Source organism: Thalassophryne amazonica, chromosome 9 (genome assembly GCF_902500255.1).
Source record: "Thalassophryne amazonica chromosome 9, fThaAma1.1, whole genome shotgun sequence".
Classification (NCBI taxonomy): domain Eukaryota; kingdom Metazoa; phylum Chordata; class Actinopteri; order Batrachoidiformes; family Batrachoididae; genus Thalassophryne; species Thalassophryne amazonica.
This window is the reverse complement of record NC_047111.1, coordinates 90,899,156-90,922,341: the sequence shown is the minus strand read 5'-3', so window position 1 is coordinate 90,922,341 and position 23,186 is coordinate 90,899,156. Positions and strand designations below refer to the sequence as shown.

Here is a 23,186-nt window from a genome sequence, read left to right as displayed (position 1 = left end):
CCAAGAAAGCGACAGCGGCACGTGCTTGGCACACGCTGTGTAAGGCTGTGGTGCACTTCCACAGCGTCAAACAGGATAAATTAGAACAAAGATTTGCTAACAGAGGACAAGAGATAATTGCTTCTGCATCTTTGAGCATGTTTGTCACTGTGCAGAATCAGCAGACCGAGTGTCATTTAATGCCACATTGCTGCAAAGCACGCTAGCTGGACTTGAACTGAATCAGACTTCCACACACCGTCAGACACATTTGTACTTTAAACTCATATTAGAATAACAATGACATCACTCGACCCCATTTGAACGCCTTTACATAAACTTACTTGGCAGAAATTCTTCAACATTAGCAAACAAACCTGTCAGGAGTTTGACTGACCGCACACATTGAAATGCCTCAGGACACTTTAACTAGACCATGTAGAACCCTGCCATCAACAAATGCCAGCAGCACATCATGTGGGTTAAAGTATGAGGGCCAAAAGGTAAAAATACAGGATCAATCTGATTGAAAAATAAATTTTATTGTAGCTTTGTGCATGTTGAGCTGCTGTGATCACAGAGAACTGCAGTAATCCGTTTGGTGGGGGGAAAGAATCACACCTTGCACATTTTAAACATTTGGGGAAAGCAGACAAGCCAGTATTACAAAAAAAAAAAAAAAAAAGAAGTCAGATACAAATATTAAAATATTTCAACATGACAATTTACAGAGATTCTCCCACCCTTATGTATCACCATAGGTTGTGTCTTTTAATGTGCGTCAATAAGTGTCAAAGTTCCCAACAGACAGCATGAGCAGAGCCTCCGCCCTCGTCTTAGTCCTCATGGATGTTGAACAATTTGGCCACCTCATTTAGATCTGCGTGTTCCTCGCCGTCCTTTATAATCTGCACAAAAAAGACAAAATATCAGTAATGACCAAGCAGCAACCTCCAGTGCTAAAAAATGAACTCAATGCAGAAGTATCTAATCTTGCAGTCCCTGTAAAACCCACTTCAGGTGGGCTCAAAATGCAAGTCGATCCCCATAGAACCCTATGCTTAAATGTCCAACTTTAAAAAAACGACAATCAAATCAAATCAATTTTATTTATATAGCGCCAAATCACAACAAACAGTTGTCCCAAGGCGCTTTATATTGTAAGGCAAAAGCCATACAATAATTACAGAAAAACCCCAACGGTCAAAACGACCCCCTGTGAGCAAGCACTTGGCGACAGTGGGAAGGAAAAACTCCCTTTTAACAGGAAGAAACCTCCAGCAGAACCAGGCTCAGGGAGGGGCAGTCTTCTGCTGGGACTGGTTGGGGCTGAGGGGAGAGAATCAGGAAAAAGACATGCTGTGGAAGAGAGCAGAGATCAATCACTAATGATTAAATGTAGAGTGGTGCATACAGAGCAAAAAGAGAAAGAAACACTCAGTGCATCATGGGAACCCCCCAGCAGTCTAAGTCTATAGCAGCATAACTAAGGGATGGTTCATGGTCACCTGATCCAGCCCTAACGATAAGCTTTAGCAAAAAGGAAAGTTTTAAGCCTAATCTTAAAAGTAGAGAGGGTGTCTGTCTCCCTGATCCGAACTGGGAGCTGGTTCCACAGGAGAGGAGCCTGAAAGCTGAAGGCTCTGCCTCCCATTCTACTCTTACAAACCCTAGGAACTACAAGTAAGCCTGCAGTCTGAGAGCGAAGCGCTCTATTGGGGTGATATGGTACTATGAGGTCCCTAAGATAAGATGGGACCTGATTATTCAAAACCTTATAAGTAAGAAGAAGAATTTTAAATTCTATTCTAGAATTAACAGGAAGCCAATGAAGAGAGGCCAATATGGGTGAAATATGGTCTCTCCTAGTCCCCGTCAGTACTCTAGCTGCAGCATTTTGAATAAGTAAACGAGAATCATCAGGAGATGACATATCCCCCAGGTCCACACAAATCTGTAATACAAAGTGTTGGTGGGGGGAACACTCTAAGTACACCCTTATGCTAAATATTAATTAAATTGTTTAACTGGTTCTTGAGATATTGCTCTAACAAGCGAAAATGGATGGATGGATGCTATATCAGATACATTAAATTAAATTGGGGGGGGGGGGGGGGGGGGGGGAGACAAATGACCTCAGGAACAATTGGGGGCAATTGTTCCTGAGGTCATTTGTTCCTGAGGCTGTCAGGAGCCTTCCAAAGAATCTTTATACAAAATTGCAGAAAAAGTTATTAAACAGTTTTTTGTAATTAATGTATGAAAATGGCCATTTTTGCCCTTCTGTGAGGCCCTAAGGGTCCCAGGGAGATTTAATCGTCAAACTTTCATGATCAGAAAGCAACCCCCCCCCTCGCCGCAAGAGATTAATTAAACAGTTTTTTTGAGAAAATGTCCAGATGGTGCACCACGCACTGAGGATGAGTTTTGATAGCATCAGCATTTTTGGACCTTCAATCTAAAGCACTAATACTCGTAAAAAGGAAGAAATCCTTTGCTTCTTCCTGAGGCACATAAAGGATATAATATAATCTGAAATGATTTCATAGGGCTACCACTAAAATATTTACATTATTGATTAAGATGTTGAATATTTTATGGATTAATCCATTTGTTGTTTGTTACATAAAATGTCATAAAATGGTGACAAATCTCAATTACTGTTCCTCAAAGCCCAACATGATATCCTCAAAAGTATTGTTTTGTACACAACCCAAAAACCACAGCACTGCACTCGTTAAGCGCAAACCTCCGCCAACACTAGCTTTCAATTTCACAAACATTTACCTTGGAAAAAAATTAAGGTCAAAGTCCCGTTAGAAGTGGCTTTTCATGAGCTAAATTAGATGTGATCAAATATCAGAAGTATGTATTTAGTTCATGCACTTGAATGAAAGTTTTTTGTGGCGTTGTCAGGGGTTTTTTTCCCACCTTTTCGGTATCTGAATTCTTTTCAGAATCATTTTCACAGAACATTGGTTATCTCTGCTACGCACAATTTGTCATTGGTTTTTGGCACCTGGTTTCAGACTGATAACTGAAAGACAAACAGACATAAAATTGGAACCTCCATCCAATTTTGGTGTTGTAGGAAAATCCAGGGCCAGGGCCATAGCGAGGTGACCTTGTGTACCAAGTTTCACTTCAATCTACAAAGGCTTTGTCAAGATACTGCATATAAAGGTTTTAGACATTGTGCCCTTTGGGGCCACAATTAGAATTAACACACCCAACATCAAAGTTGTGCAAGGTTGGCTTCGCTCAAGTTGATATGCAAAGTTTTTATCAAGATAGAGTGTGGGGAGGTGATGGTCTAGTGGTTAAGACGTTGGGCTTGAGACCAGAAGATCCTCGGTTCAAATCCTAGCCTGACTGAAAATCACCAAGGACCCTTGGGCAAGATCTTTAATCCCCTATTGCTCCCGGTCATTACAGTAATGTGAGGCATTACAATAATGCCTCACATTCACCCCGACGGCAGCACCATGACATCGGGGTGAATGTGAGGCATTATTGTAAAGGGCCTTCAGCATCTGATGCAAATGGAAAAGTGCTACATAAATGCAGACCATTTTACCATAACGATATATCAAAAATTGTGGGTTACAGGCTGTTAGACACAGAAACAAACAAAAGGAGCAAAAACACAACCTCTGCCCAACTTTGTTGCGGAGGCAATAATGCAAAGAAAACAGAAAATATTCTCATTGAAGAAGGTGAAATCAGAGATTGGAGCAATCTTAATGACACCCTCTCTGGTTAAGACGGAAAGAGTCTAAGATCTTCTGGTGGGATAATGGTGTCACTTGCATTTCATTCATGAGATGTCAAAAAGGTAATGGGATGGATGAGGGAATGACACTGCTCTGTGGAACTCAGCCTTCTACTGTGGACCATTAGCCTGGTTCCATGACAAAGCTTTTCTGACACCAACCTTTCTAGCGATGGGCATCCTGTTGAACACGTTCCACAGGATGATGCCGACCACCACCTTGTTTCTCAGGTAGAAAATGACTCCTTTGCCATAGTCGTCTTTGGGCTCTTCCACACTGGGAGAAGTTGCCTGAGAGGCCACTGGACTTGTGGCTACATCTTCCGTTTCACTTTCTGACCGGATCCCAGTTCCTACAGTAAAATTCAAGAAGAGTTTTGACTCAACTCTCACTGCTCAAACATTTTCTTATGTTATGGATCTTATTTGCTAAATGTTTTGCAGTCTCTCCTACCAGACTTCTGTGTAGCTGCTTTAGGTGTGTCCTTGGCAGTGGCTTTGGCAAAGACCCCTACTGTCGGCAGGCTGCTGTCAACGATCCCGATTGCCTCATAGCCAACATCTGGACCAAGGTCACTCCTGTCCAAAGATATGCACAGTTGAAAATGCAATCAAACAAGTAATTGGACAGGTTCTTAAAACAGGTCCAAGTTATTCCTTCATTATATCACTGACGTATAAGATAAAGGCTCTAGACTTCGCATTTTAAATCTGAAAGTTCTGCATGAACTGTCATAACCCACCAATGCCAGTTTACTGTTGCTGAATAATGTGTTGCTTTTTTAAATACTTACTGATCTACACCATTGCTTAGCAGATATGAACAAAAGGGAAACAAAAAAGTGGTCAAGTAGTTAAACTAATCTGCTATGAAGTAATGTAATTTTTCACTTGTTCTATGCCAATTCCAGAGAGAAATTTTTAAAAAACTGATTCTAATGGCGTTCATTATGAATTGTCAATAAAAATCAATGTTTAAAAGCTGTTTCATTTAGGTGAGGGGATGCATACATGAACATGTCAATGAATATATTTTGGATTTCATTTACATCAGTCATTAAGAAATACAAACAAACTGCCTACTGCAAACAGATTCACCATACAGATCGTATTGCTTCATGAAATTGGTCATTCTAATGCAGTCACTTCAAAATATGCATAGATCCCCTGACTCTTCTAAAAAAAAAAAAAAAAAAAAAAGCTAGTCCAATTACTTATACACTGACAAAGTGAGGAACCTTGGGGTAATTTTTGATCCTTCATTGTCCTTTGGCCTCCATATTAGAAATATTACTAGGACTGTTTTCTTCCACCTGCAAAATATAGCGAAGATTCGTCCCATCCTGTCTATGGCTGATGCTGAGACCCTGATCCATGCGTTCATCTCTAGATTGGTCAACTGCAATGTTCTATTTTCTGGTTTACCACAGTCTAGCATTAGGGCTCTCCAATTGGTTCAAAATGCTGCAGCCAGACTTTTGACACAAAGCAGAAAGTTCGACCACATTACACCCATTTTGGCTTCTCTTCACTGGCTTCCTGTCCAAGTGAGATCAGATTTTAAGGTTCTGCTACTAACCTATAAAATTATTCATGGACTGGCACCTCCCTACCTAGCTGACCTAATTAAACCTTACGTACCGGCCCGGGCTTTACGTTCTCAGGGTGAAGGACTACTTTGTGTCCCTAGGGTGAATAGGAAGTCTGCGGGTCACAGAGCTTTCTCTTATTGTGCCCCTGTTCTGTGGAATGATCTCCCTGCGTCAATAAAACAATCGGATTCTGTGGAGACTTTCAAGTCCAGACTTAAGACGCACTTCTTTTCCCTTTCATATGGCTAGCATACTGGTACAGTTTTTTTTTACGCTTTTTACTCTTAATTCATGTTATTAGTAATTGGAGCGGGCCGCGGCCTCAACTTCACCTAAATTCTGGGTCTTTTAGTGAAGCTTAGGGCTAGCGGCCGGCAATCACCTTAGTATTTCTTCTATTTTTCTTGTTGATTAATTCTGGCAAATTATACAGTATTTTTTGTCTTTCTGATGCCTGATTCGGTTTGTTCTCTGTTTAAGGTGCAGCTCCATCCAGAGATGGGAGTTGTGTTTGTGTTGGCGACCCTACTGTCCTGTGCACCAACAGCAATTCTTGTATATTCGTCCGTGAATTTGTTCTGTGAATTATTTTTGTAATTTATGTTTGTAGCATGGCCCAGGCAGAGGGTCACCCCTTTGAGTCTGGTCTGCTTGAGGTTTCTTCCTCAGAGGGAGTTCTTCCTTACCACTGTTGCTCTGGGGGTTGGTAAGGTTAGACCTTACCTGTGTGAAGTGCCTTGAGGCAACTCTGTTGTGATTTGGCGCTATATAAAGGAAAATAAATTGAAATTGAACCTCTGAAAATATAGGGACTGTGTATGAAAAGGCTGTAATTCCTAATGGTAAATGTGATCTTTAACAGTTACATGTTTGCTTCATTTCAGTTTTTATTCACTACTTCAGATCAACAGTAATCCCAAGTTGGTTTTCCTTCTACTGGGAGGATTCTCACCAGGATTTTTTCACAACATGGGGGAGAATGTAGCGGGGTATAGCCGTGCAACGAGCATTGCTGGCACAAGTACTGTAGGAGGGTCCAGGGGCATCCCCCCAGAAAATTTGAAATTTATACCCCCTTGAAACTTCATTTCCTGCATTTTGAGGGCTACTTTGTGTTGCTAACTGGGACATTAATGTGTGATGTCCTTCAAAAAAGGACAAAAACAAAGGGAAAAACGTTGTGAACGAATGACCTTTTACGAGCAATGGACTCGGATACCACTGCAGTCTTGGTGCTGTTGGATCTTAGTGCTGTGTTTGATACCGTGGATCATCATATTTTACTCAATAGGCTGGGAAATCATTTTGGGATTACTGGAACTGCCCTTGCATGGTTGACATCATGCCCGTCCAGTCGTTCTTACTGTGTGTTGTGCAGTGGCACGTCCTCTGATCTTTGGGACATGAAGTTTGGGGTTCCGCAGGGATCTGTTTTAGGCCCCCTGCTTTTTTCCCTTTATGTAGCACCCCTTTTTCCCTTTATGTAGCATGTTTAAAGAGTAATTTGTTTTCCTTGTTTTATCATTAGTGTTATTGTGTTATGATGTGTTTTTATTCTTGTGTTCTTTTATGGTTTTGTCTTTTTATTGTGGTTTTTAAATTTTTAATTCAGTTTTCTCTGTTTCTATGCTGTGTGAAGCGCCTTGAGGCCGCTATATAAATGAATACATTTGAATGGAAATGCATTTGAGAAAAACTACAGATTTTGTTTATTTTTTATTTATGTCCAGAGATCAAGGATCCAGTGACCAATTTCATATTTACTTTAAAATGTTATTGACATAGAAAACCTGTAAAGCCTACTTTTAGTAGACAGAAAATTCACAGGAAGCATTGATAAGGGAATCGATAATAGCATCATCTCAATATCATCTCAATACCCATCCCTATGTTAAAATGTGTTAGTTATGCCAAAGACATTTAAAACACAGAGATGTTTAAATGTAAAAAAAAAAAAAAATGTTTAAAATATGACAAAAGGTAAAAATATAAGAATAGAAAGTTCTTCAAAAACATGTTTAAAATGTTTACAAAGGCTGTAAAGTGTGTAAATGCCTAGACAGCTCCTTAAAAACGCTCAAATAATTTTAAAATGTGTTTAAGATGTGTAAAAAGAATAAAAAGAAAAGAATGTTGAAATTGTGTGTATGTGTGTCGTGGGGGGGGCAGCTATTCATTTGTTCTGAGGGGGGGCTTACTCTTCCACACTTTGAAAACTCCTGCGCTAGGAGTTGCCAGTTTGTTGGCGTTAGCTGAATCCACTTTGTAAGCTGGATGAACTCAGTTGGCTCTGCTGAAAATGAAAATGTGAGGCGCACGTGAGCATGCACATGTACAGCCTGAAGTGATCCAACTGACAGGCTTATGGAAGGGCTGCAATATGAAATCTTACCACTAGATGTCCCTGAAACCACCTTTAACATTATTAAAGTGTCAGTTTTGTGAGTAGTGTGTCACATTTAACCAGCTAGTAATACCTTCAAGCACTGGTTTTCAACTGTGCACTCAAAAAACAAAATCACACTATTTTCTATCACATTCTTCAACAGCAGCTAAAATACTCTTGTTACCACAGGAGCAATGATTTTCAACAGTGTGTGTGTGTGTGTGGGGGGGGGGGGGGGGGGTAGCTCCTCTTAACCCATTTCAACCAAATGCCTTATAAATATTTTAGCTCTTAATGGCATTCAAGACTCCAAAGGAATCATGCATTATTCGCTTGACTGCTTTCCTTTAATAACATGTTCCTAACTTTTTTATTTATTTTTAAAGAATTAGACATGGTGACTGACCCACCATCCAACTTATTTACATTAACTCTGGAAATGAGGACCTCTTCAGATCAGTTCTCACTTTCACAAATATATTTCTACATGCAGTTTTAAAAATGTGAGCTACAAAAACCGAGAATCAGCACCTCCAAGAGAAAACCATGACGATTTAGCCTGCATATGCAGACGTATAATAAGTTATGGGTACGTTTTATATAAGCTAAGAGCATATTTAAGTATGCTGGTATATGTCGTGGTATGGCGAGTTCATCGAAAAATTTTGTGCATGCACAATATTTTTGATGCACGCCAGCGTATGGGTCATAGATCAAGCATACACAGGCCATAAGTTGTGGGTAAGTTATGCGATTGTTGACATACGTTACTTGCAATTTACTCAGTCGAAATACATCAAGATAATGTCTAGGGTACCAAAAATGTAGGAGTAACTTGCTTTGAACCTATGTGTAACTTATCTCCAACACATTGACATATGTAGACGTATCTAATGTGTTCCAAACTACCAAAATGGTGCTGCTGGTTGTGGTAACGCAAGCAAGCCAGACTTAACCGTTCCAAATTGCGTCATACCGTACAGACCTGGACCACTCGGTGGAAATGGGCCTGTTGGCATACGCTGGCTAAATCGTCAAGGTGTGACAGGCCCATAAGACTCACCAGAACATAGACTGGTGCCAGTAAGGTTTGCTTGCTCCAGTCATGTTCTCTCCTGCTAGTCTGCCGCTCACAACAGCGTGGTCATGGTGCTCCACTCGCCTGCGGCCGAGTCTGATGTCGTAGAAACAGGCAGCGTCCCCCGCCTAAAGAGATACAAAAGTGATTAAGGGTGCATAGCATCATCGTGAAGAATGTTTAAACTTACACTACAGTCAGTGATAACAATGCAGTAACACGCACACACAGAACTTTTTTGTGGGTAACAGGTGGGAAGGCAGTGAGGTGGCTAGATGCAAATCCCAAACGCTGACACCCCCTAAAGGGGGGGGGGGCTGTTAGACTGTCTGTTCCCCAACGAAGTGCAGCAATAACAATCTGATTCTGACATGGTACTTCCACATAATGAGAACTTTTATTTTTTGTACTTTACTTATATGCTTATATTTGTTTTTGTAGTTATACTTCAATAACATTTACTGCAACACTCTCCTGTCCTGTAGGTGGCACTAAACAGGCTGCCAAACACCATCAATGTTACGAAAAGAAGAAGCTAATTGATAATTATAAGAATGTTTGGACTTTAGAAAATAGATTGATAGCTGCAGTGGATACCGTAATGTTTATTACAGGGAACTTTTGACTGAAATTTTTTTTCCACGGCCAAATGATGAGCTGTTCACATCTACATTTTTATAGAAACCCTCGTGTGGTGGCATCCTAGCTTATAAAGTAAAACAAGGTGGAGACAGTGAAGAAAATAGCAAACTGTTCTCCTGCTGAACAAGATTATATTTCACTCACTATCATTGCTGCTTCTTTCTAATGCAGCCATCATATTACAGATAGGCTTTATCCTACACATTATTTATAGTTGTGCTCAAAAGTTTACATACCCTTGTTCTTAATCCAGTGTATTGCCCCCTTCAACATCACTGACAGCTTGGAGTCTTTTGTGGTAGTTTTGGACGAGGCTCTCTGATGGTAAAGCTGCCACTGAATATGTTTCAGACTTTATTTACATCAATTATGAAGAAATACAAACAGTATGGCACTCTATGGTAAATCGCAATGGAGTAGACAGTTCTCAAAAACTGAGTGAGTGTGCAAGAAGAAGAGTGATTTAAAAAGCATAAACACAGTTGTTGGACAATAAATGGCTTCACCCAACCACTAACCACGAGTGGGAAAAAAAGGTTTTTGTGTTATCATTCTCTGAAAAATGGCAAAAAAAAAATAAAAATAAATGCCAGGGTATGTAAACTTTTGAGAACTACTAAATACTTCAGGATAAACACATTCCTCAATTGGACAGCTTTTACTTAATTCAATACAAATTAAAATCTCAGGCCCATAGCTAGGATGTGAAATGGGGGGGGGGAGTTGTTTTTGGTGAATGTGACCCTTTGTCAGCGGGGTTTTTGATGTCCAGAGATGCATTCTGAAGGGTTTTTGATGACTATTTTCTTACCCCAATCCCATTCTGTTTATTTATACTGCTTAATCTCATCACTCATCTTCAACTGCTTGTCTAGGATTGGGTTGTGGAGACAACAGTTCCAGTAGGGGACCCCAAAATTCTCTTTCCCAGGGCACATTTACCACCTCTGACTGGGGAATACCGAGGTGTTCCCAGGTCAGTGTGGAGATATAATCTCTCCACCTAGCTCTGGGTCTTCCTCTGGATCTCCTCCCAGGTGCGTGTGCCTGAACTCCTCCCCAGGGAGGCACCTAGGAGGCATCATTACCAGATCCCCGAACCACCTCAGCTGGCTCCTCTCAACGTGGTGCAGTGGCTCTACACAGAGCTCCTCACGAATGACTGAGCGTCTCACCCTATCTTTAAGTGACACTCCAACCACCCTCCTGAGAAAACCCATTTTTGCTGCTTGTACCTGCAACTTGTTCTTTCGGTCATGACCCAATCCTCATGACCACAAGTGAGAGTAGAATGAAGATTGAGAGCTTCGCCTTTTGGCTCAACTCCCTTTTTGTCACAACAGTATGGTAAAGCAAATGCAATACCGTCCCCTGCTGTGCCAATTCTCCAGCCAATCTCACGCTCCATTGTCCCCTCACTCATGAACAAGACCCAGAGGTACTTGAAATCCTTGACTTGGGGCAAGATCCAGTCCATTGGTTTCCTGCTGAGCACTATGGCCTCAGATTTAGAAGTGCAGATCCTCATCCCAGTCACGCCAAACTCAGCTGCAACCCAACCCCATGAGTTCTGGAGGTCAAAGGCCAATGATGTCAACAGGACCACATCATCTGCAAAAAACAGTGATGAAACCCACAGCCCACCAACCTGAAGACCCTATTCCCCCCACCTACGCCTCTATCACGTCCATGAATACCACAAACAAGATTGGTGACAAGGCCAGCCCTGGCAGAGGCCAGCCTCCACCGGAAATGAGCTATACTGCATAATGTGTGTTGTATTTGTGTTTTCTTTTGCATATTTTCACATTTTCTTTGCCTTTAACCAAAACTGACATTACAACCTACATGTTTGTTTGATAAAACTACCAACCACAAAAGCTGTAATCATTTTCATATTTTTGGCTTCCCTCATCCTACTGAACGTGATTTTAAAGCTGGAACCCCAAACAGATCCAGTAATGCCGAGCTTAGACATTACGTTAAAAAAAGGATATTGCTTCACATCCCACTTTAATTATGCAGAAAAGTTAAATTAACTAAAATCAATCAATTAAATTTAGTCCAGAACTATAGCAAACCTTAGGCACAGAGTAATACTGATCTAAACATTTTACTTGTTGATGACAATAAAATATTATTATATCATCCACCTTTAATATTAACAATAATAAAAAACTATTATTATTATTATTATTATAAGTAGTAGTAGTCTGAAAAATGACTTCCAAAGTTGACCTTTAATCAAGGGGTGTTGTGGGGGTGACGTGCCCCCCACAACACCACACAACACCCTCTTTCCCTCTCGATTTTACCCCTGTTTGCAGTCTCTGAGCAGGAACAATCAAGAATGTGTTTGTGTTTATGTGGAAAGTGTGACCTGTTTTAAAGACAAGAAGGTTTTATGAGCACATTTTGCATCATGCCGGCCTCAAAAAGATTTTACGCGTAATTTGGGGGAAAAAACGTTTGTGTTTGTCGTTAATGCCTCATGAGTCTGCAGCTGTGTTTTTAGTTTAACCACAGTGAGGACACTCACAGACAGTCAGAGCAGAGTTTGAAAGAAAAGTTTAAGAATATGTTTGTAAAACTCTTAGTAAGGTTCCATTTTCAGAAAAGAAGCTTGTATAAAGTGTCCAAGGCATTTTCTGTTAAAAGCAGACAACAGGCTGATTCCTATGCAGTTTGACCTGCAGAGTTAAAAAAAAAATTGCTGTTGGCATGTTGCATCTTTACCCCTTCACCCCATAATTTGCATACAACAAAATGGCTGCCAATTACATCAAAATGTCCACAATTTTGGGTGTACATGTACTACTGTGTTGGTTTGAGACTAGGGACTCCTAGATCTCACTATCCTGTCCCTGTCGCCTCTCGTCGATTGCCAAAGGGCTTTTCAAACTCGGCGGACACCATGCGCGTGAAGCTGTTTATTGTGGGACTACCGGCGCACGACAGTAGGCACATGCTGCTTTACGGAAAGAGTTCCTGATCCAATGGCAAGGAGACTTTGACAATCCGAGAGCTAATCTCTGCAGCAGAAGCCCTCCAAGGTGCGGGAGCATATGATGGTCCACAAGCGTGGTGTTTTTTCCCCCCCAGGGTTTTCTCCTCTAGATCCGCCGCAATCTGTAAGACTGGTCTTCAGCATGCACGGGGCTAGATGGAGTGGCCACTTGCTGGTGACGAATTGGCCATAGATTACGCTTTGCATGCCCCTGGATATGGGGAGACCAGTCTGGGACGCCTAGGTGGTGTGGCCACCAGAAAGGTACTACTCCTCCGGGGATCCTTGCCCCTCTATATGTACTATAAAAGTAAACTAAACATCCTTTTCTATGTATTTTTGACCTGCTGAATTCAAATATTGTTGTTGGCAAGCTGTATCTTTACCCCTTTATCCCTAATTGCATAAAACAAAATGGCCGCTCATTACATGAAGCTTTTCAAAAGTCTGCTTGTGTTTGCATTAGAAGAGAAAATAAAACTTCTATTCCTATGTATTTTGACATGCTGAGTTCAATTATTGTTGTTGGCAAGCTGTATCTTTACTCCTTCACCCCTAATTTGCATAAAAGAAAATGGCCACCTGCTTCATCAAATTTGTCAGAAGTGTGGTGCTATTTGCTTTGGATGAGAAAATACAACTTATATTTCTATGTAATTTGACCTGCTGAATTTAAATATTGTTGCTGGAAAGCTGTATCCCTACTCCTTCACCCCATATTTAGCAAGCAATGACTGCCTGGTATTGTTACTAGTAAAAAAAAAAAGTAAGTCATCTTTGATTTGACCAAGGCAAGCAAATGAGCAAAATTAAGTAAAAAAGAATTATAGTTTGGAATGAAACATGTTTCTTGGATAAATGTGCATGTCTCTAAAGATCAAATGTGGGTAAAGCTGTTCTAATATTTTGCTTCTGCTGCCATGAGATCACCAAAACCAACAAGAGCAATGTGCAGGTCACGATCAAACTCTGCAACCTTTAGTATCTTTTCATTCATCCCGAAGGTCTCAACATTGTACAGAGTCTTGTCAACCTTGTCCTCCAGGCAGAATATGCAAAGGGCCCATCTGAAAGTACTGGAGGCACTTCTGAGTCTTGCAGCTGGACCAGTGGAGGGACCTGCAATGGGTTCCTCTGTATCTTGAGACATTGACCATTTCTCTAGTCTCCTAATATTTGTCTTGTTGGTGAACAAACTAACAGGATCTATGCCATTTTAGAGACATCTCATCAGAACTCAATATCCTCTCAGTTGTGTGTTTGTTCTTCATATCTTTGAGCTTGTGACAGACCCTTGCACTATCCTGCAATGTAGCCCTTCTTTTGTCACCACCCTGAACAAGAATTTCTTTAGTGCAGTCCTGACCAATGATGCAGACATCACCATCGATTGAAGAATCTCCTTTCATGCTGCCTAAGGCCTCCATTTTTCAATTCAAGACAACAGATATTGTTACCAAAATAAGTATTGAGAACAATCAAAATGTTTTGATCACCACTAAGTATGCAACAAGAGGAAGTGCTAACATGAGAAAATCACTCCACAATTGCAGTGATGAACGCAACTAAACCTAAATGTTAGAGAACACAGAGATTCAACTATATTATCTTACTACCTAACACTTTCAGAATTATATGCAAATCAATCTCGTGACAAGGGATACTGGTAACCTAACAGTGTATATAAAGAGAATCAGGAGACAAGAGACAACACAGATCTAATGCTACTAAGTATAATATATTATACTACAAAACCAATACAAGACTGGAACTTGTCCACACAAACCAACACACTAGAACTATTCTTCTATTTTACTCTTCCTTTTTAGATATAGCTTAGTATACTAGCATAGTTCCACCTTAGAATTGGAATATAATATATAAGATATACCTTACTGAATTTTCATGCACAGATATAGATGAACAAAGTGTCTCAGAGTCTCCTTAACATGAGTGTGAAAGGATGAACTCTACAAATATATCAGGGAACAATGCAGTTTCATTTACCACATATATGCTGTGGCTGCTGCTGCTGCTGTTGAGTCACTGTGGCACCATGTGCCTTGCCACTGACCAGTGAGGCCTGCCCTCCAGTGTCGAAAGCAGTAGACCTCTGGTGCTGAAGCTGTTTACATTATCTGTGCTGTACTGAGCGAATTATAGGGGTTTCACATAGTATTATCATTATATTGTTCAGCATTTGTGATGAAAAAATACACAAGAGTCATTCACATGCCATCAAGGAATGAATATAATGATAGTGATTTTTAAAGCCACAGGAGACGTTTTTCAACAGGTCAGTATAAGTAAGATTGACAAATACATGCATTTGTAGGCCTGATTGTGCAGCAGAGGCATGGGGAAAACTGGTTTGGTTATCAATTTCTTTTGTAGAACAAGCTTCTACAAAGTATGAAAACAGCAGGCGGCCATGTTGTTTCATGCAAATTAGGGATGAAGGACAGAAGATGCAGCTTGCAAATAAGAAACTATGAATTCAGTATTTCAAATAAGATAAGAGTTTTCATGGCCTTTCTTGAGCAAAAACAAGCAAACTTTGGAAAACCTGAAAAACCAGGTGATGATTTTTATTTTTTTTTTTATGCAAATTAGGCAGTGAAGGAGTACAGATACAGCATGGTAACAACAATATTTGAATTCCGCAGGTCAAAACACACAAAAATAGAACTTTTATTTCTGTTTCTAATGCAAATACAAGTAAACTTGTTGGGAAATTTAACGAAATGGGCGGCCATTTTGTTTTATGCAAATTCGAAGGTGAAAGACTAAACATACAGCATACCAACAGCACTTTTTGAACTCAGTAGGTCAAAATACATAAGAATCAGCCAGTTGTCTGTTTTTAACAAAAAATGCCCCCCTCCCCGCAGACAGGACAGAGGAACAGACAGCGACTTGCTGCCAAGAGAAAAACAAAACAAAACAGAGGCATTATTCTAAAAATTAAATTTTGAACGTTATGAACACGGTCAATTTTATATCTTGCGTCCAGCCTTGATTTTGTATCAGGACAGAGTCTGCCCAAAACCTGCCTTTTGGCAGCCCAACTGACTGATATTCGTTGTAGCGATGGAGAACTTTAATTCCTGTTATTAACGGTTGCTTCAGTCCTCTTTGGAACACCAGCAGCTGTGTGTGTTTCTCCAGGTTACACTGGAGTTACATCAGTAAGGGCATCTGGCATAAAACTGCGGCAGACCTGGCTGTATCTGCTGTGGGGACCCCAAACAAAAATGGGAGCAGCCAAATGGGCAACAACATTAATGGCTGCTTCAAATGATTTTCTCACAACGTCTCTTTGAATGCAGTAGCTCCAGGATTAACTTAGCCTACAAGAGTGCAGATTTTTTTTAAATATGACCAAAAGTGCACAATGGCACACAAATGCCCTGCTATCTTTTATTCTCCAGATATACATACCTAATAGTACAGTTCCAAAGAGATTTCCTATTGGATTTAGTGTATTTCATACAAAACTGCCGCATCCATATCCAAAGCAAAACAGGAAAAAAAAAAAAAACTGATCACAGATCATGTGAAATTTTGCATTATTTTGAAAAATTTCTGGATGAAAAACAATTTGTACAGAGAGGACTAGGGATGGGTATCGATAAGATTTTATCGATATCGATACCATTATCGATTCTGCTTATCGAGCCGATTCCTTATCAATTCCATTATCGATACCTCTTGTGAATTTTTTGTGTACTAAAAGTAGGCTTTACAGATTTTCTATGTCAGCAGGTCAAATAACTTTTTCTTATTGTGCACCCGATCTGTGGAACGGTCTTCCTGCGATCGTGAGGCAGTCAGAGTCTGTGGACATTTTTAAGCCAAGACAAAGCCTATTTTTATTCTTTCTTATAAAAAGTTTTTTTTTTATCTTCTTTATGAATATTTTTATATTTTATCAGTTTTATTCTTTTACTTCTGTTTTTAATTATGTATTTGAATGTTTTATTTAAATTTTTTATGTTGAACTGTTCTATGTGAGGTGCCTTGAGAAGGCTTTTGTTGTGATTTGGTGCTTTATAAGCCAATTAAATGGAAATTGAACAACATTTTATTGAGTCTTAAAGTAAATAAATATGAAATTGGTCACTGGATCCTTAAACTTTGGACATAATAAACTCTACATAGTGGATCCTTGATCTCTGGACATAAAAAGAAATAAACATAATCTGTAGTTATTGTCAAAAGCATTTCCTTTCAGACATTAGCATGAATGTCTTTCCATACATCTGAGCTGAGCTCTTACAGCTGCTGTGCTGCACGTCAGGATGTAATTCATAAAGAATGCAGGATGTCTCATTTTAGGAGGAAAAAAAAAACGTTTTAGTCGATTGTATTTTTTTGCCTGTATTACAATGTTTGTAAAGAAGTGTAATTTTATTTAAAGCAGTGATTCGTTTTGAAGTTATTAATTCCAGCCGGACTCTGTCTCAGCAGAGAGCCGCGCAGCGTTTGGAACTGTGCCAACGGAACGGAGGACGATTCTCGTTTCTTGACTGCAACAAGACAAGAGACCCAGTTAGTGACTTTAAACCACACAAAAGTGACTCAATATTTTTAATGGCTTTGAGAGGGGTTAAAAAGCAGGCTTGTCATTTCTGAAGAGCAGCAAATCAAAGAACCATCGAGCTAGTGGATCGAAGCATTGCTTCATTGGTTCATGCTTCAAAGTGGTGTCGCGCTGCAGAAATGGTTGATTACAGAGCCGCTGCAGGGTCTGTAATCAATGTAGAGAAATGATCATTTTCTCGACAAACACCCTCAAAAACAACAGCCGCTCTGAAGGACCGATAAGGGGATCGTTAAGCAAAAAGGCTATTGATATCGGTGGATCGAATCATTTCTTAACAATAGTAGAAAAGAACCAGGTTTCGATAACCAAACCTAAAGAGGACAGACTTATTTTCAAGAAAATTATATCAGATGGACAAACAGGATGTCCAGAAAACTTTCATCATTGTACAGTGTAAAGCCTCATCTTCAAATTCAATAATTTAAAAGTTGTTGATCACCAATATAATGGGTGATAAAAGCAAATCATAAACAAATATATGGGTGTTTTCTTGCTACTTAAATTCCAGGTAAACTCTGAACTTACCACCCAAATATTACCGCGAGCCTGCAGCTCTGCATTGACCCGATAACCGCCAAAATCAGAGTCTACCTCCAGACCTGCAGACTTAGCGAGGTCAGTGCTAGGCTCCAAGCCAACAGCTGCAACAATATGATCAGTTTTCACCTGGAAGTAGGAGCACACCATAATCAATAACTAACAAATCTTTTCATATCCCTACTTATAGAGAACTTATGCAGAAATCTGGACCTACCGTCCGGCCATCTTTTAGATGGATTTCTAATTTATTATCCTTGCAGGTCACAGATTTCACCAAAGCTTCTGTGATCACTTTTACACCCTCTTGAAAATCAAAGAGAGAACATTTATATTACATTAGAAAAAGATGCCATTAACAAAGAATGTGAAAAGGTGTCACTGCACAGTGAGTTAGGCTATATAAAACCAGGATCGAACAAAATATAAGCAAAATGGATGCAAACCTTTTTTAACTTTTTCTGTTGTCCAGTTACTCAGGTACTCAGGAAGCACTTTTCCCATGTTGCCTTTCTCTGGGAACAGCTGTACCACCTCCAGGCCAGAGTCAGCCGCTGAGGAGAGAGGGGGGGGAAGAAGACAAAATCCACAAATACCTTAAGTCCGATGATCTCTAGGAATATCTTATGTAATTTTTTTCCAAATGTTTAGGTCTTACATCTCCTGCCGAGCGCACAAGCCAGCTCACTGCCCAAGAAACCCCCTCCAATTATAGTGATGGAATTCACATTTCTGGAGACTTTGTCTAATGACTTAAAGTCTTCAATCTGCAGGGGGTACAGAATGTCAAATTCTTCTTTTTTCCAAGATGCATTTAGATCAGCAACATTAAAATAATATTTTTTTAATAGACTGTGCTGAACTAACCCAGACATCTACATTTTTTCTGTCCAAAATGGCAAATGGTAAATGGGCTGCTTTTATATAGCCCGTTGCCATCTGCATCAGATGCTCAAAGCGCTTTACACTAATGCCTCACATTCACCCCAATGTCAGGGTGCTGACATACAAGGCGCCCACTACACACCAGGAGCAACTATTCTATTACTAGTGCCAGGATTTAAAGCCATGTTTATACAGTTACTCCATTTTTAGAGGTCATAAGTAACAGATACACAAAATATGAAGATTACTGTTGTCACTAGTCATCACTTTTACAGCCAGTTTTCTTTAGAAATGTCAGAGGGGTGATACATGAATATTTCCAAGTCACTTGGAGAGACTCTGCATACTTTAAATTTGTCTGTCTTATACAGCTTCACAGTGGAATGACAAAGAGAAGGGCTGTATTAAAAATAAAACTTAATTTCAGCGAGTTTCACAGAAGACGCATGGAAGACTCTAGGCTAGGTTTGATGAGTTTTTTTTTCATGAAAATCCTTCTTGTTTGCACTAAACCATGAAGCTGTATAACTGTTGATGCAGCACACAGACTGCACAATGCACAGCTTTGTTTCAGTGTCTCTGCCACATTGCTCCACGTAATGTGGAGGTGTGTCAGGAAAGGCATCTGGTGTACAACATGTGCCAAATCAACATGCAGATCCACCTTGGATCTGCTGTGGCGACCCCGAATGAAAACAAGGCAGCAGCTGAAAGGACTTACTAGCATCCTGCTTGTATTTCTTAATGAGTGGTGTAGATGAAATCTGAGACATATTCAGTGACTTGAAAAAAATAGATTATTTATGTTAATACTCATCTGCCAATTACGACCTCTGAAAATGCAGGGATGGTATGAAAATGGCTGCAATTCCTAAATGGTTAATGCGATTTTACGTTAAACAACTTGAATTAAAGCTAAAGGTCTACACTACAAACACATCTTGATTATATCACTTCAACTCTACTGTGGCAGTGTACAGATGCAAAATAAAAAAAATGTTGCCAAACAAAAACAAGCCTACACGGCCCATGTGGATAAACATCTACCTTGCGGAACAACGTTGTCCTCTTCATCACCTCCTCCCCTGCTCGTTCAAGTACTGGCAGATTTCTTGGCACTCCGCCTGAAGAAAAAAGAGCACATCAGCTCCTACTCAGCCTAAGTCACATGTAAACTGAAAGCATAAAAAAAAACAACAAACCCCAACTCACCTGTGGCAATCAAACACTTGTCGTATGAAATCTCAGTATCATCATTCAGTTTTACTTTGTTTCCTCTCACATCCATGTGAACGACCTAGAAGGGTTTAAAATATATAGATGGCAAAAATATTGTCCAAAAACGTGTATCCAAATATTGTTGGGGTAGAGAGGTGGAAAGTGAATTCAAATTTTACTGAATGTTGCTGAAAAATTTTGACCAACCCTTTTTCCAGTGAGAACAGCCACACCTCCATTTTCTGCTTGAGGCAATTCTTCTGGTTTAATGTAGAATGATGGAGGCTGGAAGTAGATACTATCAAACAAACAAAGTTTTAAAATTTGAAGTAGTTTTTCATAATGAATATCCAAGAAAAGTAATTAAAAAAAGAAAACACACACACACACACCACCTAAATTATTAAAGATTCAGAGACAAATATGGCTTCCGTACTAGTGGCCACCCATTTGCTATGCTCACTTTAAACCAGTACTTCTCAATTATTTTCTGTTACACCCCCCAGGAAGAAGAAAACATTCCCCCCCTCCCCCCCCGTGAATATAAATAGTATAATTTGTCCATAAAATTGTTATAAGTACACCTCTGCATAACAATGTATCCTTATTAACATTAAAGAAAACAAAAAAGAAATTTAGATCAACTTACAGCAAAGAATAACTATATTAACATTGTTTTTAGTGTGCAACAGAAAAAAATTTAAAGTGCATCACTCTGCTTGAAATTAAAAAAATAATTAATCATTAAACTATAAACATTTTTGACCGACTGCCATTTGATACTGAAAAACAAAATTAAATAAAAGGCAGGTTATATTTTGCCAGATATGACAAACACACACCTAGCGATATTTGAGCGAATCTCCTCCCTGATTGGCTAGTTCAAATGACATGGTAGAGTTTATTTCAACATGGCGGCACCCTCGGCAAAGTTGAACTGGACAATATTTCACCGTACATGGCACCGACAAAATGGCGGGTTACGCTGTTTTGCTGGCCGTCTAAATTTATTCACGACGGAACGGAATGGCCGTAGTCAGGCGGGAACTTAAAGGCGATCGGAGTTTAAGATCTCCTTATTTCAAATTCATGATAGTAGCTCGATACTGGTGAATTTCATTACTGAAAATTGGCATATTTTACCATTCACTATTTTTAGGGGTGGACTGATCGAAGGTTTTGCAGACATGACACTGACAGAGAAAAAACAGGATAAACACATTTGCTGACGTGGACTTCTATATTTTCGTTTTTATTCTGTCTTGAATTTGCAGGTTTTGTTTATCATCCCTGCCCTACACAGAAAATTACCAAGACTGCAAAAATGAATTCCACCGTGTCCGAAATTATGTCCACCACGTGGTGAAAAGCACCGGTGGACATAATTTTCGGCGCGGTGGTGGAAATAAGGTTGGGCACGGCTATGCCATGTTTTTGAGCTGCTTTTAGTGTCCGAGAATTCCTCGAGCTGGTTTTAGCGCCTGAGAATTCCTCCACCAGTAGGTGATTTTCTGTTCTGATTCAAATGACTTTATGGCACTCAAAATGGCATTTAAAGATGAAAAATTAGCACCAACACTCAATGCCGAGGATGCTGCCATGTTGAAATAAACTCTACGATGATGTCATTTGAACTAGCCAATCAGCGAGGACCTCCGGTCAAAATATCGCTAGGTGCACACTACACACTTCGTAAATAAAAATCAATAAATAATAATAAAATCAAACTGATCAGAACACTTACTCAGGAGCACAATATATAAAACACTAACAGACAAAACAAAAATTAATAAAACAATTTGTGCTGTTTTTTTTTAATGATTTGTTTTGTTTTTATTATTAGTTTTTATTTTTGCAGCACTTGCATCATCCAGCATGACAGAGACCATGTCTACTGCTGCTCAGCTCCTCTGTTACAATGCTAATGGTGCTCGCTGGTTTACTGAAGCAGCACAAAGCGGAATGATTGCTGGCAATAGTCGACACGCTTTCGCTGAGAAGAAGAAAAAAAAAAAAAACCTCAAGCTGCTTATCTGCGTGACTGGGGTGTAATATCTAAGTGACGCCTTAATTTATTTGGCTTCATGCTGTTCGCTGCCAACACTTTAAGACACACCGGTCTTTCCTCGTCTCCCACCGTAGTCACAGTGACGCCAAGCGCTACATACGCTTTATCATATTTCCTCGTCTTAGCTTTCGAGAGCAAAAAACCCTACAAAGAGCTGTGTTCCATTACGCTAGAGTCCTCGATACTCCCTGCGCATACTCTGACAATGACAGCACCACTGTCACTTACTGTAGTGGATGTGCAATTACACTTTATTCTACTAGGGGGGAAAAAGCGTGTTCCCCCGTGGTCACATGACCCTCCCCCCGCCCCACTATTTGAGAAGGACTGCTTTAAGCCAAGGCTTTCAACCGATTTGTGCAATGAAGACCAGAAACTTCTAGCATTTTGCCAAGAGCAAAAACAAAACCAGAAACTTTATATGTTTTATGTTTATTTAAAATAATGGTAACCAGTTAATACCATTATTTTTTTTTCATACTCGAAAATGTAAAAATACCCCTAAAATAGGCATTTTTCGGTGACAATATTTATGGTTTGATTTTTTTTCCAAGCAATAGACTAGTGAAATTATGTTTTAAGATGTAAGATAGGCTTTATTCCTAGTTCTTGTGTTGCGTTGCTTTGTTACAATTTTAAGCTTTTCAGGCAGCAGATATATCATCCTTCAGGATTATTTGGCCTATGAATAAATTACAATTTTTTTGGCAGAATTTTATGTTTTAGGTAAGATATGACACTTACAGTGGCTCGCAAAAGTATTCAGCTCGTTGGTATTTCATGCATTTTAATTTGTTTATGGCATTTCAAATACAAAAAGTAAATCAGGCTTTTCAATATACAAATTTCTAAAATTATCTTGCTTAGTCACAAACTGAAAGTAAATCTCTACAACTTGATATAAATTAATTAAAAATATAAAAGCCACAATGATGGGTTGCATAAGTAATCAGCCCCTTTTGTACAATACCTGTAAATAATCAGTTTTATTGCTAGTTTTCTTCAGACAAGTCAGGCGATGGATACATGAACATTTCCAAGTCACTGAATGTGTGTTGAACTTTATTTACATCAGTGAACTTTATTTACATCAGTTACGAAGAAATACAAACAATATGGCACTCTATGGTAAATCTGTGTAGAGTAGATAGTTCTCAAAAAACTGAGTGACTGTGCAAGAAGGAGAAGAGTGAGGAAAGCCACCAACACACCCAGACAACCCAGAAAAAGATAGTCTTCTGTGGCTGTAACTGGAGAAATTGTGCAAAGTGCATTTTTTGCATTTTGTATCCCCAGTTATACAGCTTCATGATGAAGTGGTACAGACGAGGATTTTCTTAAAAAGAAGACCTGAAAGTTCAGCTACAATTTGCCAGAAGGTACCTCTGAGATGCAAGCCTAGATTTAAGGGGTTTC

The 23,186-nt window shown here is 39.6% G+C and overlaps 1 protein-coding gene across 2 annotated transcripts in view; it reads right to left on the bottom strand.

The window, feature by feature from the left end:
* Positions 1-500: 500 nt before the first annotated feature.
* Positions 501-23,186, bottom strand: part of aifm1 (apoptosis inducing factor mitochondrion associated 1) — an 82,248-nt gene continuing 59,562 nt past the window's right edge. For both annotated transcript variants that reach the window (XM_034178756.1, XM_034178757.1), the window contains 11 exons: positions 19,910-20,000; positions 19,697-19,781; positions 19,532-19,608; positions 18,258-18,366; positions 18,046-18,153; positions 17,817-17,905; positions 17,588-17,728; positions 8,793-8,935; positions 4,206-4,330; positions 3,914-4,104; positions 501-887 (listed from right to left, as the gene is read on the bottom strand). In XM_034178756.1, the coding sequence (XP_034034647.1) occupies positions 816-887; positions 3,914-4,104; positions 4,206-4,330; positions 8,793-8,935; positions 17,588-17,728; positions 17,817-17,905; positions 18,046-18,153; positions 18,258-18,366; positions 19,532-19,608; positions 19,697-19,781; positions 19,910-20,000 (1,231 nt within the window). In that variant the 3' untranslated portion in view covers positions 501-815. The remainder of the gene's footprint in view (positions 888-3,913; positions 4,105-4,205; positions 4,331-8,792; positions 8,936-17,587; positions 17,729-17,816; positions 17,906-18,045; positions 18,154-18,257; positions 18,367-19,531; positions 19,609-19,696; positions 19,782-19,909; positions 20,001-23,186) is intronic.